Below are 27,513 nucleotides of genomic sequence, written 5' to 3'. Positions count from 1 at the left end.
CCCCCATTGCAGCCCCATTGCCCCCCCGATTGTCCCCATTGCCCCCCATTGCATCACCCGTTGCCCCCCCGATTGCCCCCATTGCCCCCCATTGCCCCCCATTGCAGCCCCCCATTTCACCCCCATTGCAGCCCCATTGCACCCCCCCATTGCAGCCCCCCATTTCACCCCATTGCCCCCATTGCAGCCCCCCCAGTTCACCCCCAGTTCACCCCATTGCACCCTCCATTGCATCCCCATTGCCCCCCATTGCACCCCCCCCCGCTGCACCCCCATTGCAGCCCCCCGTAGGCCCCGCCCCCTTAGGCCCCGCCCCCTTAGGCCCCGCCCCCGCCGCTGCAGCCGCCGCCGCCGCTCCCGCCGGGCCCCGCCGAGCCGCCGCCGCCGCCGCCGCCCGAGGAGGCTCCGGGGGCTCCGAGGGGCTCCGGGGGGGCCGGGGGGGCCGGGGGGGCTGTCCCGGGCGGCCGGTCCGTGCCCGCGCCCCGGCTCATGCCGTTCTTCCTGGACAGCAGCATGTTCCGCCGCACCAAGAGGTACCGCCGCCCCCCCCCGCCCCCCCCCCGGCAGCACCCAGCCCCCCAGCACCCCCCATGCAGCCCTCCGGCATCCCTCCAGCACCCCCAGCACCCCCCATGCAGCACCCCCCATCCAGCATCCCTCCTTCCGTCCCCCCTGTATCCATCCCTCCTGCATCCCTGCATCCATCCCTCCTGCATCCCTCCATCCATCCCTCCTGCATCCCTCCATCCAGCCCTCCTGCATCCCTCCATCCATCCCTGCATCCCTCCATCCAGCCCTCCTGCATCCCTCCATCCAGCCCTGCATCCCTCCATCCAGCCCTGCATCCATCCCTTCTGCATCCCTGCATCCAGCATCCCTCCATCCATCCCTCCATCTAACCCTCCTGTATACATCCCTCCATTCCTCCCTGCATCCCTGCATCCCTCCCTCCTGCATCCCTCCCTTCTGCATCCCTGCATCCAGCCCTCCATCTCTCCCTGCATCCCTCCATCCATCCCTCCATCCATCCCTCCTGTATCCCTGCATCCAGCCCTCCCTGCATCCTTCCATCCCTGCATCCCTCCATCCATTCCTCCTGCATCCCTTCGTCATCCCTCCCTCCTGCATCCCTCCCTGCATCCCTTCGTCATCCCTCCCTCCAGCCTCCCATTATCCCTCCATCCAGCCCTGCAGCCCTCCCTCAGCCCAGCATCCATCATCCCTCCATCACCCCACCGCATCCCTCCCTCCCTCCATCCCTCCCTCCATCCCTCCCCGCGGCCATCGCCCCCCCGCCAGCGCCGGCCCCCCCCGGCCTCCCCCCAGCCAGCGCCATCCCTCCATCCTCCCAGCCGCCGTCCCCCTCCCTCCATCCTCCCCTCCATCCTCCATCCCTCCATCCTCCCCTCCATCCTCCATCCCTCCCACCATCCCTCCATTGCCCCCTTGCACCCCCCAGCGCCGTGGCCCCCCCCGGCACCCTGCATCCCCCCGGGACCCTGCATCCCCCCCAGCATCCTCCGTCCTCCATCTCCCCCAGCACCCTCCACCCTCCGTCTCCCCCCAACACCCTGCATCCCCCCCCATCCTCCATCTCCCCCCCAGCACCCCACATCCCCCTGGGACCTTCCATCTCCCCCCAGCACCCTCCATCTCCCCCAGCACCCTCCATCTCCCTCGGGACCCTCCATCTCCCCCCAACATCCTCCATCTCCCCCCAGCACCCTCCATCTCCCTCGGGACCCTCCATCTCCCCCCAGCACCCTCCATCTCCCTCGGGACCCTCCATCTCCCCCCAACATCCTCCATCTCCCTCGGGACCCTCCATCTCCCCCCAACATCCTCCATCTCCCCCCAGCACCCTCCATCTCCCCCCCAACATCCTCCATCTCCCCCCCAGCACCCTCCATCTCCCTCGGGACCCTCCATCCCCCCCCAGCACCCCACATCCCCCTGGGACCTTCCATCTCCCCAGCACCCTGCATCCTCCATCTCCCCCCCCAGCACCCTCCATCTCCCCCCCAGCACCCTCCATCTCCCCCAGCACCCTGCATCCTCCCCCCCCAACCCCCCCAGCCCAGTGTCTCCCCCCCAGCCGGGACTGGATGCTGGGGGGGGGGCAGGCCCCAGCCGGGGGCACACGCGTGTGCGAGGGGGTGTGGGGCCCAGACCGGCGTGTGCAGGCGTGTGCAGGCGTGTGGTGGCATGTGCAGGCGTGTGCAGGCGTGTGCAGGCGTGTGCTGGCGTGCGGCGTGGGCCGTGTTCGGGTGTCGGGGCGCGTGCGTGCACACGCGTGTGAGCGCTCGCACGTGCACACGCACACACATGCCCCACGCGTGTACGCCCGCGTGCAGCCGCACGCCTGCACACGCATCGACACGCGTGTCCCCCCTCCCCGGCTTGGGCGTCTCCCCGACGTAAATATTGCCCCCCCCCAGCCGCAGGGACCTGCAGGGTGTGACGTCACACGGCCCCGCCCCAAACCACACCCCGCCCTTTCCCCTGAGGCCCCGCCCCCAGCACCCACCTCCAGCGGCCCTCAGTAGGGCTCAGAGTGAACAGCCCGGTTTCGGGGTGGGCGGCAAGTCCGGACACCTGGGTCCGCTGGGAGGGTTGGGGGGGGACCCGGATGCCTGGGGGGGGCGTCACGGCCTGTCACGGCCCCCCCGGCCCCGCAGCTGCCGCACCAGCAACCGCAAGAGCCTGATCCTGACCAGCACCTCCCCGACGCTGCCGCGGCCGCACTCGCCCCTGCCCGGCCACATCGGTGAGTCCGGCCCCCCCCCGCCCCCCCGGACCCCCAACGCCCCCCCGGGACCCCCCCAGGACCCCCCAATGCCCCCAACCCCCCTGGGAGCCTCACAGCTCCCGCCCCCCCCCCAGCGACCTCCTGGGACCGCCCAGAGCCCCAGGAACCCCCGACCCCCCTCAAGGAGCCCCTGGGACCCCCCCAGACCCATAGAGACCCCCAGACCCCCCAGAGACCCATAGGGACCCCCGCCAGAGCCCCTGGACCCCCCTGACTCATAGGGATCCCCCTAGAGTCCCTGGGACCCCCAACCCCCCCGGGAGACCCCTAGGGAACCCCCCACAGCCCCTGGACCCCCCCAGACCCATGGGGACTTCCCTAGAGTCCCGGGGACCCCCCAAAACCCCCGGGAGACCCACAGGGACACCCCAGACCCCACAGGGACCCCCCCCAAGTCCCTGGACCCCCCCAGACCTATGGGGAACCCCAGGGATGCCCTGGCCCCCCCCCGGGACCCCCGAGACCCCCCCAGACACCTCTGGGACCCACTGAGACCCCCAAAGCCCCCCAGGGACCCCCAGGGACCCCCTCAGACCTCATAGGGACCCATTGGGACCCCGCAAAGCCCCCAGGACCCCCCCAGGGACCCATTGGGACCCCCCCGAGCCCCCCCAGGGACCCACTCAGACCCCTCCAGGGACCCCCCCAGCACCCCCATAACCCTCCCCAAAAGCTCCAGGGCCCCCCTGGGGGGGGGGATCCATTTAGCCCCGCCCCTGGCATGTGGGCGGAGCCTGGCGGGGGGGTGGCGGGGGGGTGTCCCACACGTGTGCCCCCCCCCGCAGGCAGCAGCCCCCTGGACAGTCCCCGCAACTTCTCGCCCAGCACCCCGGCCCACTTCTCCTTCGCCTCCTCCCGCCGGTAAGGGGGCCCCGGCGTCCGGGGGGGCCCTGGTGTCCGGGGGGGGGGGGGGCCCGGCATCCGGGGGGCACAGGCGTCTGGGTGGGGGGAACCCGGTGTCTTGGGCAGGGGGGGGGAACTGCCATGGGGGGGGGACAGCCAGGCATCCAGGCAGGGGACCCAGGTGTCTGGGTGGGGGCCCCCCATGTGCGGGGGGGGTCCAGACATCTGGGGGGTGCCCAGGCGTCCGGGAGGGGCCCAGGCGTCCGGGGGGGGCCCAGGCATCCGGGGGGGGGCCCAGGCATCCTGGGAGAGGAGCAGGGCACCCAGGTGGGGACCCCCCCCCGTGCAGGGAGGGACCCAGGCGTCCGGGGGGGGGGGGGGGACACCCAGGTGGTGGGAGGCAGCAGCAGGTGGGGGGGGGGTGCCCGGACGCCTGGGCCCCTGACGCCCCCCCCGCCGCCCCCCAGGGCCGACGGGCGCCGCTGGTCGCTGGCGTCGCTGCCCTCCTCCGGCTATGGCACCAACACGCCCAGCTCCACCGTCTCGGTGAGTCCGTGGGTCCAGCCCCACGGCGCCCCACGGCCCCCCCCACGGAGCCCCCACGGCCGCGGGGGGGGCCGGCTCGCCGGGGGTCACACCGGGGGGGTCGGCTGTGGGTCGGTTGCAGCCTCGCTGGGGGGCTGGACATGGCTATGCCGTGGGGCTGGTTATGGGGCAGCCTTGACCCTGCCGTGGGGCTGGCTGTGGGGCTGGCTGTGGGTTGGCTGTGACCTGCCGTGGGGCAGCTGTGGGGCTGCTTATGGGTCAGCCCTGGCCATGCCACGGGGCTGGCAGTGGGCGATGCTGGGGGGCAGCTGTGGGGCAGTGGGGGGTGGCCATGGGGTGGCTGTGGGTGACGCCGTGGGGCGGTGGGGGACGCCGTGGGGTGGTGGGGGACGCCGTGGGTGATGCCATGGGGCGGGGGGTGATGCCGTGGGGCGATGGGGGACGCCGTGGGTGATGCCATGGGGCGGTGGGTGACGCCGTGGGGCGCCGTGGGGTGACGGCGTGGGGCGCCGTGGGGCGCAGTCGTCGTGCTCGTCGCAGAAGCGCCCGCACCAGCTGCGCGGGGCGGCGGGGGGTGACGCCGGGGGGCGGCGGGGGACGCCGTGGGGTGACGCCGTGGGGCGGCGGGGACGCCGTGGGGTGACGGCGTGGGGCGCCGTGGGGCGCAGTCGTCGTGCTCGTCGCAGGAGCGCCTGCACCAGCTGCCGGCGCAGCCGACGCCGGAGGAGCTGCGCTTCCTCTCGCGGCACTTCGGCAGCTCCGAGAGCCTCGCCGAGGACGAGGGGGCCCGCGCCGCCCCCCGGCCCCGCTCCCGCAGCCTCAGGTGGGGGCCGCGCGGGGCCGGGGGGCGCCGGGGACACTGGGGACACCAGGGAGCATGGGGACGGCGGGGACCTTGGGGACACCGGGGACCTTGGAGACACCAGAGACCTTGGGGACACTGGGGACCTGGGGGGCACCAGGGACCTTGGGGACATTGGGGACATCAGGGACCTTGGGGACACCAGAGACCTTGGGGACACTGGGGACCTTGGGGACCTTGGGGACATTGGGGACATCAGGGACCTTGGGGACACTGGGGACCTTGGGGGCACCAGGGACCTTGGGGACATTGGGGACCTGGGGGGCACCGGGGACCTTGGGAGCACTGGGGACCTTGGGGACATCGGGGACCTTGGGGACACCAGGGAGCAGGGGGACACCGGGGACACCAGGGGCACCAGGGAGCATGGGGACATCGGGGACCTTGGGGACATCAGGGACACCGGGGAGCATGGGGAAACCGGGGACACCAAAGAGCATGTAGGGTCACCAGGGACCTTGGGGACACTGGGGACCTTGGGGCAGCAGGGACACCAAAGAGCATGGGGGACACTGGGGACCTTGGGAGCACTGGGGACCTTGGGGACACCGGGGACCTTGGGGACACCAGGGAGCAGGGGGGCACTGGGGACACCAAAGAGCATGTGGGGTCACCAGGGACCTTGGGGACACCAGAGAGCAGGGGGATACCAGGGACACTGGGGAGCTTGGGGACACCAGAGACCTTGGGGACACCAGGGACACCAAAGAACATGGGGTCACCGAGGATCTTGGGGACACCAGAGACCTTGGGGACACCAGGGACCTTGGAGACGCCAGAGACCTTGGGGACATTGGGGACCTTGGGGACATTGGGGACCTTGGGGACACCAAAGAGCATTGGGACACTAGAGGCCTTGGGGACACCAGAGACCTTGGGGACACCGGGGAGCTTGGGGACATGAGGGAGCATGGGGACACCAGGGACACTGGGGACACCAAGGAGCATGGGGACACCGGGCGTCCGCGTGTCGCGTCCGCGTGTCGCGTCCGTGGGTCGCGGGCGGTGGTGGCGGTGGTGGCGGTGGTGGCCCGGCCCCACGGCGCTGCCCCCCAGCCCCGGGCGCTCGCCCTCCTCCTACGACAACGAGATCGTCATGATGAACCACGTCTACAAGGAGCGCTTCCCCAAGGTGGGGGGCCGGGGGGGGGCCGGGGGGGGGCTATAGAGGGGCTCTGGGGGTCCTGGGAGGGACCTGGGGGTCCTGGGGGGGGCTATGGGAGGGCTATGGGGGTCTGGGGGGCTCCTCAGGGTCCTGGGGGATCCGAGGGGGGCTATGGGGGTCCTGGGGGGATCTGTGGGTCCGGGGGGGGGCTGTGGGGGTCCAGAGGGTCCTGGGGGGGCTATGGGGGTCCTGGGGGGATCTATGGGTCCTGGGGGGGGCTGTGGGGGTCCGGGGGGGATCTATGGGTCCTGGAGGGGGCTGTGGGGTCTCTGGGGGCATCCACAGGTCCTGGGGGGGCTATGGGGGTCTGGGAGGGGGTCTGGAGGTCTTAGGGGGACCTCGGGGGGTCCTGGGGGGCCCACGGGGACGCTGTGGGGGTCTGGGGGGCATCTGGGGGTCCTGGGGGGGCTATGGGGGGGGCTATGGGGGTCTGGGAGGGGGTCTGGAGGTCTTAGGGGGACCTCAGGGGGTCCTGGGGGGCCCATGGGGACGCTGTGGGGGTCTGGGGGGGCATCTGGGGGTCCTGGGGGGGCTATGGGGGGGCTATGGGGGTCTGGGAGGGGGTCTGGAGGTCTTAGGGGGACCCCAGGGGGTCCTGGGGGGCCCATGGGGACGTTGTGGGTGTCTGGGGGGCATCTGGGGGTCCTGGGGGGGCTATGGGGGGGGCCTGGGGGGCCTGGGAGGGGCTCTGGGAATTGGGGGGGGGCTGGGGTTGCTGGGGGACTATGGGGGTCTGGGGGGATCCTCCATGGGGGGCTGGTGGGGGCTCGGCCACCCGGACGCCTGGGTCCCTGGGCGGGGGGGGGGGCTCAGCAGCCCGGACGCCTGGGTCCCTGGGTGGGGGTGGGGGGGCTCAGCAGCCCGGACGCCTGGGCCCATGGGTGGCCACGGTGGGGGCTCAGCAGCCCGGACGCCTGGGTCCCTGGGTGGGGGGGGGCTCAGCAGCCCGGACGCCTGGGCCCATGGGCAGCCGGCGGGGTCTCAGCAGCCCGGACGCCTGGGTCCCCGGGTGGGGGCGGGGCTCAGCAGCCTGGACGCCTGGGCCCATGGGTGGCGGTGGGCGGCCAGTGGGGTCTCAGCAGCCCGGACGCCTGGGCCCATGGGTGGCCACGGTGGGGGCTCAGCAGCCCGGACGCCTGGGTCCCTGGGTGGCCATGGGTGGCCACGGTGGGGGCTCAGCAGCCCGGACGCCTGGGTCCCTGGGTGGGGGGGGGCTCAGCAGCCCGGACGCCTGGGCCCATGGGTGGCGGTGGGTGGCCGGTGGGGTCTCAGCAGCCCGGACGCCTGGGCCCCGCCGGGCACTGACGCCGCCGGGTTGGGGGGGGGGGGGGCCGCAGGCGACGGCGCAGATGGAGGAGCGGCTGGAGGAGTTTGTGCGGGGCTGCGGCCCCGGGGGGCTGCCGCTGGCCGACGGCGCCCTCAGCTTCATCCAGCACCAGCTGGCCGAGCTGGCCCGCGACTGCCTGGCCAAGGCCCGCCACGGCCTCATCACCTCCGGCTACTTCTACGAGCTCCAGGAGAACATGGAGCGGCTGCTGCAGGACGTGAGCGTCCCCCGCGTCCCCCCCCCCCCCGCGGACCAGCAGGACCCCTGGGACCCCACGGGAACCGACGGGACCCAACGGGACCCCTGGGACCCCATGGGACCCAACGGGACCCAACGGGACCTGATGGGACCCAACGGGACCCCTGGGACCCCACGGGAAGCGACGGGACCCAACGGGACCCCTGGGACCCCGTGGGAACCAACGGGACCCAACGGGACCCAATGGGACCTCATGGGAACCGACGGGACCCAATGGGACCCAACGGGACCCCTGGGACCCCACGGGAACCGACAGGACCCGATGGGACCTGATGGGACCCAACGGGACCCCTGGGACCCCATGGGAACCGACAGGACCCAATGGGACCCAACGGGACCCCTGGGACCCCACGGGAACCGACGGGACCCAATGGGACCTGATGGGACCGAGCGGGACCCCTGGGACCCCATGGGAACCAACAGGACCCAATGGGACCTGATGGGACCGAGCGGGACCCCAGGACCCCACGGGAACTGATGGGACCCAGTGGGACCCAACGGGACCCCTGGGACCCCACGGGAACCGACGGGACCCGATGGGACCTGATTGGAGCCCCTGGGACCTGATGGGACCCAACAGGAACCCCTGGGACTCAATGGGACCCAATAGGAGCCCCCTGGACCTGATGGGACCCAATGGGAATGCCAGGGACCCCATGAGACCCAACGGGACCCAACAGGAGCCCCCAGGACCCAATGGGAGTCCCTAGGACCTGATGGGACCCAATGGAAGCCCCCGGGACCCAATGGGAGCCCCTAGGACCTGATGGGACCCAATGGGAGCCCCCGGGACCCAACGGGAGTCCCTAGGACCTGATGGGACCCAGTGGGAGCCCCCAAGAGCTGATGGGACCCAATGGGAGCCCCCAGGACCCAACAGGACCCAACAGGGGCCCCCGGGACCCAATGGGACCCAACAGGAGCCCCCAGGACCCAACAGGACCCAATTAGACCCAACAGGACCCAATGGGACCCAACCAGACCCAACGGGACCCAGTGGGATCCATTGGGACCAAATGGGACTCGGCAGCACCCAGTGGGACCCCAGGGACCCTCCAGGATCCAGCGGGGTCCCCGGGACCCAACTGGGCTCAACGGGACCCGAACTGGGCTCGGTGGGACCCCCCCGCCCTCCCCCCCCAGGCCTACGAGCGCTCGGAGTCGCAGGAGGTGGCCTTCGTCACCCAGCTGGTGAAGAAGCTGCTCATCATCATCTCCCGCCCGGCCCGGCTCCTCGAGTGCCTGGTGAGTCCCCGGGGCCCAGGCGTCCGGGGGGGCCCAGGTGTCTGGGGGGGGCCCCACCTCATCCCTGGGGGCCCAGGCGTCCGGGCCCTGTGCCCCCCCCAGCATCCTTCCCCCCCCCCCCCCATCCCCGCTTGCGCCATCCCCGACAGCCAATCAGACGGGGCCCCCGCGGTCGCCCTGACGATGGCCCGGCCAATCCTCGGCCTCAGCCAATGGGGAGCCGGGGCGATGCGGTGGCTGTTGCCACGGCGACAGCCGTGTTGCCGGGGCGGCGCCATGGCGACGGCGCATCGCGGGGACCGGACAAAGGCGGGAGGGGCCGGGCGCACACGCGTGTGCACACGTGACCATGCACATGCATGTGCACATGTGACGGTGCACACGCGTGTGCACAGCTGCCTGCGTGCACCCATGCACGGCTCCCGCCACGGCACGCTGGCCACGAGTGGTGGCACACGCGTGATGGCCCGTGTTGACACGTGTGTGCTGGCCTGTGATGCACATGTGTGACAGCCCATGTTGCACACGCATGATGGCCTGTCACACGCGCCAGCACACGCGTGACGGCCGGTGTCACACACGCATGAAGGCCAGGCCGACAGTGTCACACACGTGTGTGACGGCCCGCGTTGTGCACGCGTGACGGCCCATGTTGCACCCATGTGATGGCCCATGTTGCACACACGTGATGGCCTGTGTCACACGCATGATGGCCCGTGTTGCACCCACATGATGGCCTGCATTGCACACGCGTGACGGCCCGTGCTGCACACGCGTGATGGCCCACGTTGCACACGTGTGATGCCCCATGTTGCACACTCACGACGGCACGCATTGCACCCACGTGACGGCCTGCATTGCACACACGTGACGCCCCACATTGCGCACGCGTGACGCCCTCCGCTGCACACGCGTGACGGCCCGTGTCGCCCCACGTGCCGCCGCAGGAGTTCGACCCGGCCGAGTTCTACCAGCTGCTGGCGGCGGCGGAGGGCCAGGCCCGCGCGGGGCTGCTCAAGAGCGACATCCCCCGCTACATCATCGGGCAGCTGGGGCTGGCGCGCGACCCCTTCCCCGGTACCGCGGGTGCGGGGGTGCAAGGGGGGGGCACGGGGTGCACACACGTGTGGGGGGTTGCATGGGGTGCACACGCGTGGCGGCAGGTGCAAATGGGGGTTGCATGGGGTGCACACGCGTGTGGGGGGTTGCATGGGGTGGACATGCGTGGTGGTGGGTGCAAATGGGGGTTGCATGGGGTGCACACGCGTGTGGGGGGTTGCATGGGGTGGACATGCGTGGTGGTGGGTGCAAATGGGGGGTGCATGGGGTGCACACGCGTGTGGGGGGTTGCATGGGGTGGACATGCGTGGTGGTGGGTGCAAACGGGGGGTGCATGGGGTGCACACGCGTGTGGGGGGTTGCATGGGGTGGACATGCGTGGTGGTGGGTGCAAACGGGGGGTGCACGGGGTGCACACACGTGTGGGGGGTTGCATGGGGTGGACACGCGTGGTGGCGGGTGCAAATGGGGGTTGCACGGGGTGCACACGCGTGTGGGGGGTTGCATGGGGCGCATGCATGGGATGCACACGCATGTGGGGGGTTTTGCAGGGTGCACACACGTGTGCAAAGGGGTGCACGGGTGCAAATGGGGGTTGCACGGGGTGCACACGCATGAGGGGGGGGCTGCATGGGGCGCATGCATGGGATGCACACGCGTGTGGGGGGTTTGCAGGGTGCACACGTGTGCAGAGGGGTGCAAATGAGGGTGTTGCACGGGGTGCACACGCGTGGGGGGTTGCGCGGGGTGCACATGCGTGTGGGTGGTGCACACGCGTGTGGCAGGCGTGCGTGGGGGCAGCCGCGGCCCCCCCGCCGCGCGTGCCCCCCACCCGCGTGACGCCCCGCGCTCCGCAGACGTGGTGCGGCTGGAGGAGCCCGACAGTGGCGGGTCCAACACACCCGAGACCGAGGAGGGGGCCGAGGTGGGCGCCGGGCCGCGACCCCCCCCGTGACATCGTGTGACGTCGCGTGACGTCGCGTGACGTCGTGTGACGTCGCGTGTCCCCCCCCCAGGGCCGCGGCGCCGCTCCCAGGGCCAAGAAGCCGCCAGGCGAAAGCGACTTTGAAACCATCAAACTCATCAGCAACGGGGCCTACGGGTGCGCGGGGCCGGACGCCGGGGCCCCGGCGGGGGGGACGCCTGGGCCCGGGGTGGCCGGACGCCTGGGCCCCCCGGGGTGGGGGTGGGTGCGAGCCGGCCGCCTGGGCCCGCAGGGCGGTGTACCTGGTGCGGCACACGGAGACGCGGCAGCGCTTCGCCATGAAGAAGATCAACAAGCAGAACCTGCTGCTGCGCAACCAGATCCAGCAGGCGTTCGTGGAGCGCGACATCCTCACCTTCGCCGAGAACCCCTTCGTCGTCAGCATGTTCTGCTCCTTCGAGACCAAGCGCTACCTCTGCATGGTCATGGAGTACGTGGAAGGTAGGGCCGCGGCGCGACCGGGCGCTTCATATCGCCACGCGGGGCTCTATATCGCGACGGGGGCGCTTCATATCGCGACGGTGCACTTCGTATCGCGACGGGAGGGCTTCATATCACACCAAGGCACTTCGTATCGCGACTGGGGGTTCTATATCGCGACGGGGGCGCTTCGTATCGCGACGGTGCACTTCATATCGCGACGGGAGGGCTTCATATCGCAACAGGGCACTTCGTATCATGGCGGGTGGGCTCTATATCACGACGGAGCACTTCGTATCACGATGGGGTGCTTCATATCGTGGCAGGAGGGCTCTATATCATGACGGGGAGGCTTCGTATCGTGACGGTGTGCTTGGTATCACAGCAGGAAGGCTCTATATTGCGACGGGGGGGCTCCATGTCACAATGGGAGGGCTTTATGTCATGACTAGGCAGCTTCACGTTGCAACAGGAGGGCTTAATATCGCAGTGGGAGGGGATTACATCATGACGGGGCACCTTATATCGTGACAGAAGCTTTATGTCGTGACAGGAGGGCTTTATATCGCAGCAGGAGAGCTTTATGTTGTGACAGGGAGCTTTATATCGTAACAGGGGGCTTTATATCCCAAAGGAGGGGCTTTATACCAGGACAGAGCACTTTATATCACGATGGGAGCGCTTTGTCTCATGACAGGGGACTTTATAGCATGGCAGGGCACTATATATCACGACAGCGTGCTTTATGCTGCAACGGGGCACTTTCTATCCTGATGAGGCACTTTATATTGCGACGGGGTGCCTTGTGTTGCAATAGAGACGCCTTATGTCACAACAGGGCACTTTATGTCACGACAAGGCGCTTTGCGTCGTGACAAGGCACTTCAAGCTGCGCCGGGGGCACCTTGTGCCACGACAAGGCGCTTTTGGTCAGGCTGGGGTGCTCCGTGTCGCGGCAGGCTGCTCCGTGTCGCGACGGGGCGCTTTGCCTTGCTACACCACCGCTCTATGTGCTGCCGGGGGGCTTTGCGCCGCGCCGGGGTGCTGTCCGTGGGGCTCCGTGTCGCACGTGTGCGAGCCGTGTGTGTGTCACGCGTGTCACACGCGTGTGACGCGGGCAGGCGGCGACTGCGCCACGCTGCTGAAGCACATCGGGGCGCTGCCGGTGGAGCTGGCGCGGCTCTACTTCGCCGAGACCGTCCTGGCCCTCGAGTACCTGCACAACTACGGCATCGTCCACCGCGACCTCAAGCCCGACAAGTGCGCCCGGACGCCAGGGCCCCGCGCGCCGGGTGGGGGGGGGGCGGGGTGACGGGGTCCCCGGGGTCCCGGGGTGGACGTGAGTCCCCGGGGGTGGTGGATGCGGGTCCCCGGGGTCCCGGGGTGGACGCGGGTCCCTGGGGCCATCCTGGACACCAAGGTCCCCGGGGGTGGTGGATGCGGGTCCCCGGGGTCCCGGGGTGGACGCGGGTCCCCGGGGGTGGTGGATGCGGGTCCCCAGGGCCCCAGGGTGGACGCGGGTCCCTCGGGGGCCGCCCCGGCCGCCGGGGTCCCCGGGGGGGGGACGCGGTCCCAAGGCGCCGCCCCGCAGCCTGCTCATCACCTCGCTGGGCCACGTGAAGCTCACGGACTTCGGGCTCTCCAAGATGGGGCTCATGAGCCTCACCACCAACCTCTACGAGGGCCACATGGAGAAGGACGCCCGCGAGTTCCGCGACAAGCAGGTGGGCGGGGCCTCCGGGGTGGGCGGGGCCGGGGTGGGCGGGGCCACCTGGTGTGGGCGGGGCCTCACCACCAACCTCTACGAGGGCCACCTGGAGAAGGACGCCCACGAGTTCCGCGACAAGCAGGTGGGCGGGGCCTCTGGGGTGGGCGGGGCCACCTGGTGTGGGCGGGGCTGCCAGGTGTGGGCGGGGCCTCACCACCAACCTCTACGAGGGCCACATGGAGGACGCCCGCGAGTTCCATGACAAGCAGGTGGGCGGGGCCTCTGGGTGGGCGGGGCCTCCGCGGTGGGCGTGTCCTGGGTGGGCGGGGCCACCCGGTGTGGGCGGGGCCTCACCACCAACCTCTACGAGGGCCACACGGAGAAGGACCCTGGTGAGTCCTGGGATCAGCAGGTGGGCGGGGCCACTGGATGGGCGTGTCCTTGAGGGGCGACGTCACGTTGTGTGGGCGGGGCCACCCGGTGTGGGCGGGGCCTCATGACCAACCTCTACGAGGGCCACCTGGAGAAGGACCCTGGTGAGCCCGGTGATAAGCAGGTGGGTGGGGCCACGGGGTGGGCGGGGCCTCTGTGTGGGCGGGACCTGGATGGGCGGGGCCACCCGGCGTGGGCGGGGCCACCCGGTGTGGGCGGGGCCTCACCACCAACCTCTCCGGGGGCCACCTGGAGAAGGACCCCAGCCTGTTCCTTGACGAGCGGGTGGGCGGGGCCACCGTGGTGGGCGGGGAAATTGTGGGCGTGGTCACCCGGTGTGGGCGGGGCCACCCGGTGTGGGCGGGGCCTCACGGCCAACCTCCAGGAGGGTGGAGAAGGCCCCCAGGCCGCTGCAGGCCGCTGCGGCGGGCGTGGCCGCGGCGGTGGGCGTGGCCTGGCCGGGGGGGCGTGGCCCACGCTGTGCCCGCCCCCGCGGCAGGTGTGCGGGACCCCCGAGTACATCGCGCCCGAGGTGATCCTGCGGCAGGGCTACGGGAAGCCCGTGGACTGGTGGGCCATGGGCATCGTCCTCTACGAGTTCCTGGTGGGCTGCGTGCCCTTCTTCGGGGACACCCCCGAGGAGCTCTTCGGGCAGGTCATCTCCGGTGGGCACCCCGCGGGGACGGGCACCGCGGGGACGGGGACGGGGACGGGGACCCATGGGGACGGGGACCCTCGGGGATGGGGACGGGGACGGGGACCCATGGGGACAAGGATGGACATGGGGACCCGCGGGGACGGGCACCGCGGGGACGGGGACACGCGGGGACGGGGACACACGGGGACGGGGACAAGCGGGGACCCATGGGGACGGGGACGGGGACCCATGGGGACAAGGATGGACATGGGGACCCTCAGGGACGGGGACCCGCGGGGATGGGGACCCATGGGGACAGGGACCCATGGGGACAGGGACCCTCGGGGATGGGGACAGGGACGGGGACCCATGGGGACAAGGATGGACATGGAGACCCATGGGGAATGGGACCCTCGGGGATGGGGACGGGGACGGGGACCCATGGGGACAGGGACCCTCAGGGATGGGGACAGGGATGGGGACAGGGACCCATGGGGACGACAACAGGCAGGAGGACCCATGGGGACAAGGATGGACATGGGGACCCTTGGGGAAGGGGACCCTCGGGGATGGGGACCCTTGGGGACAAGCATGGGGACAGGGATGGACATAGGGACCCACAGGGATGGGGATGGAGACCCTTGGGGACAGGGACACTTGGGGACAGCGATGGGGACAGGGACCCGTGGGGATGGGGACAGGAGTGGGGACCCACGGGGACAGCCAGGGGGACCCATGGGGACAGGGACAGGCCTGGGGACCCACAGGGACGGGGGGAACCCACGGGGACAGGCACCCACGGGGACACGCAGGGGGGACACGTGGGGACGGGGACACGTGGGGACGGGGACGGCCACCTTGGGGACAGGGATGGGGACACGGGGCGCCCCGGGGCGTGGGGAGGGGACAGGGCCCGGCAGCGTAACCGGGTGCCCGTGTCCCCCCCCCGCCCGGTGTCCCCCCCCCGGTGTCCCCCCCCGGTGTCCCCCCCCGCGTCCCCGCAGACGAGATCCTGTGGCCGGAGGGGGACGAGGCGCTGCCCCCCGACGCCCAGCACCTCATCTCCTGCCTGCTGCAGCCCGACCCCCTGCTGCGCCTGGGCGCCGGTGAGCGTGACCCCCCCCGGGACCCCCCCAAAAACACCCCCCCGGGACCCCCCCAAAACACCCCCCCGGGACCCCCCCAAAAACACCCCCCCGGGACCCCCTGCTGCGCCTGGGCGCCGGTGAGCGTGACCCCCCCCGGGACCCCCCCCAAAAACACCCCCCGGGACCCCCCCAAAAACACCCCCCCGGGACCCCCCCAAAAACACCCCCCGGGACCCCCCCAAAACACCCCCCAAAACACCCCCCCAGGACCCCCTGCTGCGCCTGGGCGCCGGTGAGCGTGACCCCCCCCGGGACCCCCCCCAAAAACACCCCCCCGGGACCCCCCAAAAACACCCTCCCGGGACCCCCCCAAAAACACCCCCCGGGACCCCCCCAAAACACCCCCCAAAACACCCCCCCGGGACCCCCTGCTGCACCGGGGTGCTGGTGAGCATGACCCCCCCCCCCGGGACCCCCCCAAAAAACACCCCCCCGGGACCCCCCCAAACACCACCCGGGGCCCCCCAAAACAGCCCCCAAAGCACCCCCAAAACACCCCCCCCGGGACCCCCTGCTGCGCCTGGGCGCTGGTGAGCGCACGGCCCCCCCGGGACCCCCCCAAAACACCCCCCAAAACACCCTCTGGACCCCCCAAAACACCCCCCTGGACCTTGCTGGGAGCCACCCTGGGCCCCCCCAAAACGTCCCCGGGACCCCCGGGAAGCCCCCGGCACCCCCAAAGCACCCTTGGGACCCCCGGGAACACCCCCCCCGGGAACACCCCCCCCCGGGAAGCCCCTGAGACCCCCCAAATGCCGCTCAGGACCCCTGGGGACACTGGTGGGGACCCCCGACCTGCCGGGACCCTCCTGGGAGCCCTGCTCACGTGTCCCCCCATGTCCCCCATTTCCCCCGTGTCCCCCCATGTCCCCCGTGTCCCCCCGTGTCCCCCCTGTCCCTCTATGTCCCTCCGTGTCCCCCCATGTCCCCCATTTCCCCCGTGTCCCCCCATGTCCCCCGTGTCCCTCCATGTCCCCCCGTCCCCCCCGTCCCCCCCGTCCCCCCCGTGTCCCCCCGTGTCCCCCCTGTCCCTCTATGTCCCTCCGTGTCCCCCCATGTCCCCCGTGTCCCCCGTGTCCCCCCATGTCCCCCCGTGTCCCTCCGTGTCCCCTGTGTCCCCTGTGTCCCCCCGTGTCCCCCCATGTCCCCCCCGTCCCTCCATGTCCCCCCATGTCCCCCGGTGTCCCCCCCGTCCCCCCCGTGTCCCCCGTCCCCGGCGGCGGCAGGCGGGGCGCAGGAGGTGAAGCTCCACGGCTTCTTCGCGGCGCTCGACTGGACGGGGCTGCTGCGGCAGAAGGCCGAGTTCGTCCCCCACCTCGAGTCCGAGGAGGACACCAGCTACTTCGACAGCAAGTGTCACCCCCAGACCCCCCCCGTGGGACCCCCAGACCCCCCCATGGGTCCCCCAGACCCCCCCGGGACCCCCAGACCCCCCCCGGGACCCCCAAATCCCCCAGGACCCCCAACCGTCCCGGGTCCGTCCCCCACCTTGAGTCCAAGGAGGACACCAGCTACTTCGACAGCAAGTGTCACCCCGACCCCCCCACTGTGGGACCCCCAGACCCCCCCATGGGTCCCCCAGACCCACCCCTGGGACCCCCAGACCCCCCCGGGACCCCCAACCCCCCCCGGGACCCCCAACCGCCCCGGGTCCGTCCCCCACCTCGAGTCCGAGGGGGACACCAGCTACTTCGACAGCAAGTGTCACCCCCGACCCCCCCCGTGGGACCCCCAGACCCCCCCATGGGTCCCCCAGACCCACCCCTGGGACCCCCAGACCCCCCCGGGACCCCCAACCCCCCCCGGGACCCCCAACCGCCCCGGGTCCGTCCCCCACCTCGAGTCCGAGGGGGACACCAGCTACTTCGACAGCAAGTGTCACCCCCGACCCCCCCCCGTGGGACCCCCAGACCCCCCCATGGGTCCCCCAGACCCACCCATGGGACCCCCAACCCCCCCGGGACCCCCAAATCCCCCAGGACCCCCAACCGCCCCGGGTCCATCCCCCACCTCGAGTCCGAGGAGGACACCAGCTACTTCGACAGCAAGTGTCACCCCCAGACCCCCCCCGTGGGACCCCCAGACCCCCCTGGGACCCCCAGACCCACCCCTGGGACCCCCAGACCCCCCCGGGACCCCCAGACCCACCCATGGGACCCGCAACCCCCCCAAACCCCGCCTGGGACCCCAAAATCCCCCTGGGATTCCCAAGCCCTCTCTGGGACCCCCCCAACCTCCCCCAAGCCCCATGGGAAACCCCTGGGACTTCCCTGAGACCCCCCCAACCCCCCCCGAGTCCCCTCAAAAGGTCCCCCATGCCTGGGACCCCCTGGCCCCCCCCGGGGACCCCCTCAGGGACTCCCGTAAGGGTTCCCCCAGCCCTGGGACCCCCCCCAGGGCCCCTGTTTGGGTCCCCACCCCACCCCGGGACCCCCCCCCCCGGCGCTCACGCCCCCCCCCCAGCGCGCTCCGACCGCTACCAGCACGTGGCCTCGTACGAGGAGGACGACACGACGGAGGACGAACCCGTGGAGATCCGGCAGTTCTCCTCCTGCTCGCCCCGCTTCAGCAAGGTGCGGCCCCCCCTCGCACGCCCCTCGCACGCCCCTCGCACACCCCTCGCACGCCCCTCGCACCAGCCCCCGGGGCGTCCGGCCCCGTGCGAGGCAGCAGCCCCGTGCAACGGCCCCGTGCGAGGCCTGCCAGCGGCACCGGGGTCCTCGTGCGCGGTGCCGGTACGCGGCCTTCACGCGAGCCCCCCCCCCCGTGTGAGCCCTCGTGCAACCCCCGTGCGAGCCCTCGTGCGAGCCCTCGTGCGAGCCCTGGTGCGCACACCCCCGTGCGAGCCCTCGTGCAACCCCCGTGCGAGCCCTCGTGCGAGCCCTCGTGCAAGCCCCTGTGCAAGACCTCATGTGGGCCCTGGTGCATCCCCCTGTGCAAGCCCCCGTGCAAGCGCTGGTGCGAGCCCCCCCCGTGCGAGCCCCCCATGCGAGCTGCGGTGTGAGTGCCCATGCAAGCCCTCGTGCAAGCCCCCGTGTGAGCGCTCGTGCAAGCCCCAGTGCAAGCTGCAGTGTGAGCCCTGGTGCGAGCCCTGGTGTGAGCCCTGGTGCAAACCCTCGTGCAAGACACGGTGCAAGCCCTGGTGCGAGTGGCCGTGTGAGCCCTGGTGCAAGCCCTCATGCAAGCCCTGGTGTGAGCCCCCGTGCGAGTCCTTGTGTGAGCCCTGGTGCGCACACGCCCGTGCGAGCCCTCGTGTGAGCCCTCGTGCAACCCCCGTGCAAGCCCCTGTGCAAGACCTCATGTGGGCCCTGGTGCATCCCCCTGTGCAAGCCCCCGTGCAAGCGCTGGTGCGAGCCCCCCCGTGCGAGCCCCCCATGCGAGCTGCGGTGTGAGTGCCCATGCAAGCCCTCGTGCAAGCCCCCGTGTGAGCGCTCGTGCAAGCCCCAGTGCAAGCCGCAGTGTGAGCCCTGGTGCGAGCCCTGGTGCAAACCCTCGTGCAAGCCGCGGTGCGAGCCCTGGTGCAAGCCCTCATGCAAGACACGGTGTGAGCCCCCGTGCGAGTCCTTGTGTGAGCCCTGGTGCAAGCCCTGGTGCAAGCCCTGGTGCGAGTGCCTGTGCGAGCCCTCGTGCGAGCCGTGGTGCAAGCCCTCGTGCAAGCCTTCGTGTGCGCCCTCGTGCAAGCCGTGGTGCAAGCCGTGGTGCGAGCTGTGGTGCGAGCTGTGGTGCAAGCCCCCATGTGAGCCCTCATGCAAGCCCTTGTGCAAGCCCCTGTGCAAGCCCTGGTGCGAGCCCTCGTGCAAGCCCCCATGTGCGCCCTCGTGCAAGCCCTGGTGCGAGCCCTTGTGCAAGCCCTGGTGCGAGCCCTCGTGTGAGCCCTGGTGCAAGCCCTCGTGCAAGCCCTGGTGCGAGCCCTCGTGTGCGCCCCCGTGCGAGCCCCCGTGCAAGCCCCGGTGCGAGCCCTGGTGCGAGCCCCCGTGCAAGCCCTGGTGCGAGCCCTGGTGCGAGCCCTCGTGTGAGCCCTTGTGCAAGCCCCCGTGCGAGCCCTGGTGCAAGCTGTGGTGCAAGTCCCCATGTGAGCCCTCGTGCAAGCCCCCGTGCAAGCCCCCGTGCGAGCCCCGGTGCGAGGCGTGCGCGGGGGGGGGCAGGTGTACAGCAGCCTGGAGCAGCTGGCGCAGCAGGAGCCCAAGGCGGCGGCCAAGGCGCGGGCGCGCGAGGAGCCGGGGCGGCGTGAGCGGGGCTGGCGCACGGCCTCCCCCGAGCTGTGAGCCCGCACGGGGGGACGGGGGGGGGCAGGACGCCTGGGCCCCGGGGGGGGGGGTGCCCGGACGCCTGGGTCCCATAGGGTGGGGAGAGGGGCGCCCGGACACCTGGGCCCTGGGGTGGGGGGGTGCCCGGACGCCTGGGTCCCTGCGGGGGGGGGGGGGCAGGACACCTGGGCCCCGGGGTGGGGGGGTGCCTGGACACCTGGGTCCCTGCCGGGGGAGGTGGGGGGGCAGGACGCCTGGGTCCCTGGGGTGGGGAGAGGGGTGCCCGGACACCTGGGCCCCGGGGTGGGGGGTGCCCGGACGCCTGGGTCCCTGTGGGGGGGGGGTGCAGGGGGATGCCCGGACACCTGGGTCCCTTGGCGGGGGGGGGAGGGCAGATCAGAGCCCCCTTCCCGGACGCCTGGGCCCCGGGGGGGGGGGGGGGCTGTGGGGGGGCAGGCGGGCGGCGGGCGCGGGGTGGGCCCGGACGCCTGGGTCCCGCAGGAAGCGGGGGCCGGGCGCGGAGGCCGCCGGCACCGAGGGCGATGGCAGCCCCCCCCCGGGCGCCCGCCGCCGCTTCTCGGCGCTGCTGGAGCCGGGGCGCCCCGGGGCCCCCCCCGAGGAGCGGCCGCCGCCCCCCCGCAACGGCGACGCCCCCGACGAGCACGGTCAGTCCCGGACGCCTGGGCCCTCCCGGCGGGGGGGTGGGGTGGGGGCAGGTGGGTGCCTCTGGGGTGGGGGTGAGGGGTCCGAGGGGCTGGGGGCCGGACGCCTGGGCCCCTGGGGGGGGGGGAGTTGAATGGGTGTCCCGGACGCCTGGGCCCCTGGGGGGGGTGGGAGTTGAATGGGTGCCCCCGGACGCCTGGGCCCCTTGGGGGGGGTGAATGGGTGCCCTGGACGTCTGGGCCCCTGGGGGGGGCTGGAATGGGTGTCCCGGACGCCTGGGCCCCAGGGGGGGGGTCGAATGGGCGCCCCCGGATGCCTGGGCCCCTGGGAGGGGGGGGATTGAATGGGTGCCCCCGGATGCCTGGGCCCCTGGGGGGGGCTGGAATGGGTGTCCCGGACGCCTGGGCCCCGGGGGGGGGGGGTCGAATGGGCGCCCCCGGATGCCTGGGCCCCTGGGAGGGGGGGGATTGAATGGGTGCCCCCGGATGCCTGGGCCCCTGGGGGGGGCTGGAATGGGTGTCCCGGACGCCTGGGCCCCGGGGGGGGGGGGTCGAATGGGCGCCCCCGGATGCCTGGGCCCCTGGGAGGGGGGGGATTGAATGGGTGCCCCCGGATGCCTGGGCCCCTGGGGGGGGCTGGAATGGGTGTCCCGGACGCCTGGGCCCCTGGGGGGGGGTTGAATGGGTGTCCCGGATGCCTGGGCCCCTGGAGGGGGGGGGTTGAATGGGTGTCCTGGACGCCTGGGCCCCTGGGGGGGGCTGGAATGGGTGTCCCGGCTGCCTGGGCCCCTGGGGGGGGGTTGAATGGGTGTCCCGGACGCCTGGGCCCCTGGAGGGGGGGTCGAAAGGGCGCCCCCGGATGCCTGGGCCCCTGGGGGGGGGGGTTGAATGGGTGTCCCCGGACGCCTGGGTCCCTGCCGGGTGTGTGTGTGTGGGGGGTGACAGGCCTCCCGGACGCCTGGGCCCCTGCCGGGGGGGGGTGGCGGGGCTCCCGGCCGCCTGGGTCCCTGCCGGGGGGGGTGGCGGGGCTCCCGGACGCCTGGGCCCCTGCTAGCGGCCGTGCCGGCAGGCGAGCGGGGGCCGCGGGCCGGGGAGGCGCCCGCCCGGGCCGAGCTGGGGCTGCGGCGGCCGCGGCACCCGGCGCTGGCGCCCGAGACGGCGGCGACGGCGACCGACAAGCGCAGCCCCCGCGGCCCCGCCAAGGTCACCAAGTCGGCCTCGGCCACCGCCCTCTCCGTCATCATCCCCAGCGGTGGGTGACGGGGCCCGCGACCCCCCCCCGGGCCCAAAATCCCCCCCGGGACCCCAAAAATCCATCCCTGGGACCCCCGAATCCATCCCTGGGACCCCCAAATCTATCCCTGGGACCTCAAAATCCATCCCTGGGACCCCCAAATCCATCTCTGGGACCCCAAAATCCATCCCTGGGAACCCCGAATCCTCCCTGGGACCCCAAAAATCCATCCCTGGGACGCCCAAATCCATCTCTGGGACCCCAAAATCCATCCCTGGGACCCCCAAATCCATCTCTGGGACCCCAAAATCCATCCCTGGGACCGCCAAATCCTCCCTGGGACCCCCAAATCCATCCCTGGGAACCCCGAATCCATCTCTGGGACTCCTAAATCTATTCTGGGACCCCCAAATCCCACCTGGGACCCCAAAATCCATCCCTGAGACGCCCAAATCTATCTCTGGGACCCCAAAATCCATCCCTGGGAACCCCGAATCCATCCCAGGGACCTCCAAATCCATCCTGGGACCCCAAAATCCATCTCAGGGACCCCCAAATCCCCCCTGTGACCCCAAAATCCATCTCAGGGACCTCCAAATCCATGCTGGGACCCTCAAATCCCCCCCCAGGACCCCCAAATCCATCCTTGGGACCTCCAAATCCATCCTGGGACCCCAAACTCCATCTCTGGGACCCCCAAATCCCCCCTTCAACCCCCAAATTCCACCTGGGACCCCAAACTCTATCTTTGGGACCCCAAAATCCATCTCAGAGACCCCCAAATCTATCCTGGGACCCCAAAATCCCCTCTGGGACCCCAAAATCCATCTCTGGGACCCCCAGATCCCCCCTGCGACCCCCAAATCCTCCCTGGAACCCCCAAATCCATCTCTGGGACCCCCAAATCCACCTTGGACACCTCAAAACACACCCTGGGCCCCCAAATCCCTCCCGGGATGCCCAAACCCAACTTTGGGGCCCCCCAAATCCCCCCAGGACCCCAAAATTCCCCACCCTGGACCAGCAGTTGTGGTGCTGTGCCCGGACGCCTGGGTCCTTTGGTGGGGGGGGGAGGGGTGTTCCCCGGACGCCTGGGTCCCTGGGGGGGGTGGGGGGTGTCCCCGGACGCCTGGGTCCCTGGGGGGGGGAGGGTCCTGGACACCTGGGTCCCTTGCGGGGGGGGGTTCTCGTACACCTGGGTCCCTTGGGGGGGTTCTCGGACGCCTGGGCCCCCATGGAGGGGGGATGTCCCCGGACGCCTGGGTCCCTGGGGGGGGGTGGGGGTGTCCCCGGACGCCTGGGCCCGCGGCGGGTGCCAGCGCGTGCGCAGGGGACGGGGGGGGCGGCTCGCCCCTGGCGTCGCCCATGTCGCCGCGGTCGCTGTCGTCGGACCCGTCGTCGCGGGACTCGTCGCCCAGCCGGGACCTGGCGCCCGCCGTGGCCGCCCCCCGGGCGCCCGTGGCCATCCAGCGCGCCGGCAAGAAGTACGGCTTCACCCTGCGCGCCATCCGCGTCTACATGGGCGACAGCGACGTCTACAGCGTCCACCACGTCGTCTGGGTCAGTGGGGACACGTGGGGACACAGGGACACGGGGATGGGGACAGGGACATGGGCGACAGCGACGTCTACAGCGTCCACCACGTCGTCTGGGTCAGTGGGGACACGTGGGGACACAGGGACACGGGGATGGGGACAGGGACATGGGCGACAGCGACGTCTACAGCGTCCACCACGTCGTCTGGGTCAGTGGGGACGCGCAGGGACACGGGGACACGGGGACATGGGGATGGGGACATGGGCGACAGCGACGTCTACAGCGTCCACCACGTCGTCTGGGTCAGTGGGGACGCGTGGGGACATGAGGGACATGGGGACATGGGGACGGGGACATGGGCGACAGCGACGTCTACAGCGTCCACCACGTCGTCTGGGTCAGTGGGGACACGGGGACACGGGGACATGGGGATGGGGACATGGGCGACAGCGACGTCTACAGCGTCCACCACGTCGTCTGGGTCAGTGGGGACGCGGGGACACGGGGACATGGGGACATGGGGATGGGGACATGGGCGACAGCGACGTCTACAGCGTCCACCACGTCGTCTGGGTCAGTGGGGACACGGGGACACGGGGACATGAGGGACATGGGGACGGGGACGGGGATGTGGGGACATGGTGGGACATGGCGAGACAGGGACATGGGCGACAGCGATGTCTACAGTGTCCACCACGTCTTCTGTGCCAGCGGGGACACAGGGACACAGGGACTTGGGGACAGGGACATGGTGGGACACAGGGACGGGGCGACAGCGACGTCTACAGCGTCCATGTCATCTGGGCCAGTGGGACGTGGGGGGACACCAGGGGACGGGGACACAAGATGGGACAGGGACGGGGGAACAGACGGGCGGACGGGGATGGGGACATGGTAGGGACACAGGGACGTGGGGAAGGGGACATGGGATGAGGGGACATGAGGTGTTGGGGACATGGGAGGGGGACACAAGTGGAGCTGAGTGGGGCCACCTGCCCCAGGGCATTGTGGGTAAGGCCAGCCCCGGTGCCCGGCGGTGGCGGGTGGGTGCCCGGCGGGTGCTGCGGGGTGGCACCGGTGGGTGCCACCGCCCCGGCGGTGACACGGTGCCATGGCAGCACGTGGAGGAGGGGGGGCCGGCGCATGAGGCCGGCCTGTGCGCGGGCGACCTCATCACCCACGTCAACGGGGAGCCCGTCCACGGGCTGGTGCACACCGAGGTCGTCGAGCTCATCCTCAAGGTCGGCCGCCGCCCGGGCCGCGCCGGGGCTACGGGGGGGCATTGGGTAGTGGTGGGTGCCATTGGGTGGTGGTGGGTGCCATTGGGTGGTGGTGGGTGCCGTGGGGTGCTGGCAGGCAGTGGTGGGTGCTGTTGGGTGGTGGTGGGCACCATTGGGTGGTGGTGGGTGCCATGGGGTGGTGGTTGGTGCTGTTGGGTGGTGGTGGGTGCCGTTGAGTGGTGGTGGGTGCCATGGGGTGGTGGTGGGTGCTGTTGGGTGGTGGTGGGTGCCGTTGAGTGGTGGTGGGTGCCATGGGGTGGTGATGGGCACCATTGGGTGGTGGTGGGTGCCATTGAGTGGTGCTGGGTGCCATGGGGTGATGGTGAGTGCCATGGGGTGATGGTGGGCACCATTGGGTGGTGTTGGGTGCCGTTGGGTGGTGGTGGGCGCCGTTGAGTGGTGATGGGTGCCGTTGAGTGGTGTTGGGTGCTGTTGAGTGGTGGTGGGTGCCGTGGGGTGCTGCGGGTGTCGGTGGTGGCTGTCGGTGCCACCACTGCTGGACGCGGGGGCTGGTGGGGGGTGATGGGTGCCGTGGGGCACCACGGGGTGCTCTAGGGTGCCCCGGGGTGCCATGGCTGCCGCGGGGCGCAGAGCGGGACGCGGGTGCTGGTGACGACGACGCCCTTCGAGAACACGTCGATCCGGGTGGGCCCCGCGCGCCGCGGGCCCTGCACCGCCAAGATGGCGCGGAGGAACCGCCGCGGCGGCGCCAAGGAGGGGCAGGAGAGGTGCGGGGGGGGGCGGGAGGAACCATGGCAACGGGGCCCGGGGAGGCGGGAGGAACCATGGCAACGGGGCGGAGCTTTGGGAGGGTGGGAGGGGCCATGGCAACGGGGGCGAGAGGAACCATAGCAACGGGGCGGGCCAACAGGAGGCGGGAGAGTCCTTGGCAACGGGGCGGAGCTTCGGGAGGGCGGGAGGAGCCATGTCAACAAGGCCGGGCCAGGGGAAGCGGGCAGGTTGGACCCGCGGGGCATTGTGGGGCGGTGGCGGACCCCCGCGGTGCCTCCCCCGCGCCAGCAGGCGCCGCCGCTCGCTGTGGAGGGGCAAGGCGGGACCGCGGGGCATTGTGGGGCGGTGGCGGACCTCGCCCTGAGTACACCCCCGGCCCGGCAGGCGGCGCAGCTCGCTGTTCCGGCACCTGGCCCGCCAGGCCTCGCTGCTCCACACCAGCCGCTCGCTGTCCTCGCTCAGCCGCTCGCTCTCGTCCAGCGACAGCCTGCCCGGCTCCCCCACGCACGCCCGCGCCGCCCGCTCCCCCACGCAGCCGCCGCGCGCGCCCGACGCCGCCCTCGGTACGGCGGCCGCCGGGGGCGGGAGGGGCCGGGGCAACGGGGGCGGGGCCGCGGAGGGCGGGAGGAACCATGGCAACGGGGCTGGGGTGGGGCGGGAGGAACCATAGCAACGGGGCGGAGCCACGGGAGAGGTGGGGGCGGGGCCGGCAGGGGGCGGGAGGAACCATAGCAACGGGGCGGAGCCACGGGAGAGGTGGGGGCGGGACCGGCGGGGGGCGGGAGGAACCATAGCAACGGGGCGGAGCCACGGGAGAGGTGGGGGCGGGACCGGCGGGGGGCGGGAGGAACCATAGCAACGGGGCGGAGCCACGGGAGAGGTGGGGGCGGGGCCAGCGGGGGGCGGGAGGAACCATAGCAACAGGGCGGAGCCACGGGAGAGGTGGGGGCGGGGCCAGCGGGGGGCGGGAGGAACCATAGCAACGGGGCGGAGCCACGGGAGAGGTGGGGGCGGGACCAGCGGGGGGCGGGAGGAACCATAGCAACGGGGCCGGGTGAGCGAGAGGGACCGTGGCAACGGGGCGGAGCTACGGGAGCCGCGCAGGGCCCATAGCAACAGGCCCATAGCAACGGGGCCTGGCGGGCGGCGGGGAGGCCCCGGGCCCGCGCTGAGGCCGCCGCCGCCCCGCAGGCGCCTCGTCGCCGGGCAGCTCGCCGGGCTCGAGCGCGCCGCCCTCGCCGGCGCCGCCGGGGCCCCACCTGCGGCCCAGCTCGCTGCACGGCCTCTCGCCCAAGCTGCAGCGGCAGTACCGCGCCGCCCGCTGCAAGTCGGCCGGCAGCATCCCGCTGTCGCCGCTGGCGCACACGCCCTCGCCGCCCGCCGCCTCGCCGCCCGCCCGCGCCGCCCCCGCCTTCCCCGCCAAGCTGCACCCCAAGAGCGCCGAGTCGCCCCGCCTGGGCCGCCGCGCCGCCCCCGAGAAGCCGCCGCCGCCGCCGCTGCCCCGCAAGCACGGCCTCGAGGCGCCCCGCAAGGACTTCCCCGCCGAGCCGCCGCTGCAGAGCCTGCTCGAGTGGGAGGGCGAGAGCCCCGGCGAGGCCCCGCCGCCCGCCGCCCGCCGCCTCGGCCGCCAGGAGCTGCCGCTGCTGCTGGGGGGCCCCGGCGGCGACGGCCCCCCCGGGGCGGGCGAGGAGCCCGAGCGGCCGCCCCGCGGCCCCCCCAAGGCGCTGAGCCCGGTGCAGGAGCACGAGCAGGGCCGGCGGGGCGAGCCCGAGGGGGGGCCCCCGGTGCCGCTGCTGGTGGAGCCCCCCCGCGGCCCCCCGGCCCCCTGAGCCGCCCCCGCCCCCCTCGTCTCCCCGCTGCTGACGCCGTGGCGATGACGTCACCGGCGGGGCGGGACAGCGGCGATGTCACGGCGGCATCACTCGGACGCCGCCGGCTACGGGCAGGGCCAGGGCGCAGCGCTGATGTCACTCGTGGCGTGGGGATGATGTCACTGCTGCGGTGTAACTGGGGGAGGAGCAATGATGAGGTCACAGCTCTGACCGGACTGACGTGAATGATGACGTCACCGCTACGGCGTCACTGATGGAGGAGCAATGGTGATGTCGCAACTGTGGACTCGCTGGCAGGAGGGGGATGATGTCGCACCTATGATGTCACTGATGGGGGAATGGCGATGTCACAGCTATGATGTCATTAATGGAATGATGATGCCACAGCTATGGGCTCACTCGTGCTGGGGACGTGGGGGTGTCACAACCAAACCACTGGTGGCAGTGCGGTGGTGATGTCACAGCTGTGATGTCACTGATGGGGCGGGCATGATGTCACAGCCATGGTGATGGGGGGGGTGACCTGTGCGGGCCGGTGACATCAGA

At 71.8% G+C, this 27,513-nt stretch overlaps 2 protein-coding genes across 3 annotated transcripts in view; both read left to right on the top strand.

Annotated features, from left to right (window-relative positions):
• Window positions 1-447: 447 nt before the first annotated feature.
• MAST1 (microtubule associated serine/threonine kinase 1) lies at window positions 448-27,355 on the top strand. The gene is made up of 26 exons (XM_064499211.1): window positions 448-533; window positions 2,679-2,767; window positions 3,595-3,670; window positions 4,120-4,198; window positions 4,867-5,021; window positions 6,117-6,192; window positions 7,563-7,769; window positions 8,954-9,055; window positions 10,003-10,132; window positions 10,972-11,039; window positions 11,131-11,216; window positions 11,332-11,540; window positions 12,641-12,779; window positions 13,111-13,243; window positions 14,159-14,324; window positions 15,301-15,402; window positions 16,671-16,793; window positions 17,908-18,017; window positions 19,590-19,705; window positions 20,193-20,356; window positions 21,408-21,605; window positions 22,918-23,147; window positions 24,242-24,364; window positions 24,995-25,131; window positions 25,520-25,698; window positions 26,327-27,355. Exons 1-26 carry the CDS (start codon window positions 490-492, stop codon window positions 26,962-26,964), a joined length of 3,879 nt encoding a protein of 1,292 aa, XP_064355281.1. The 5' UTR covers window positions 448-489; the 3' UTR covers window positions 26,965-27,355.
• Window positions 26,308-27,513, top strand: part of NFIX (nuclear factor I X) — a 71,839-nt gene continuing 70,633 nt past the window's right edge. For both annotated transcript variants that reach the window (XM_064499354.1, XM_064499348.1), the window contains exon 1: window positions 26,308-26,311. The gene's annotated coding sequence lies outside the window, so the exon portion shown is untranslated. The remainder of the gene's footprint in view (window positions 26,312-27,513) is intronic.

The sequence above is a fragment of the Dromaius novaehollandiae genome, chromosome 33, assembly GCF_036370855.1.
Source record: "Dromaius novaehollandiae isolate bDroNov1 chromosome 33, bDroNov1.hap1, whole genome shotgun sequence".
NCBI lineage: Eukaryota > Metazoa > Chordata > Aves > Casuariiformes > Dromaiidae > Dromaius > Dromaius novaehollandiae.
The sequence above is the reverse complement of the archived record's forward strand: the minus strand, read 5'-3'. Positions and strand labels throughout refer to the sequence as shown.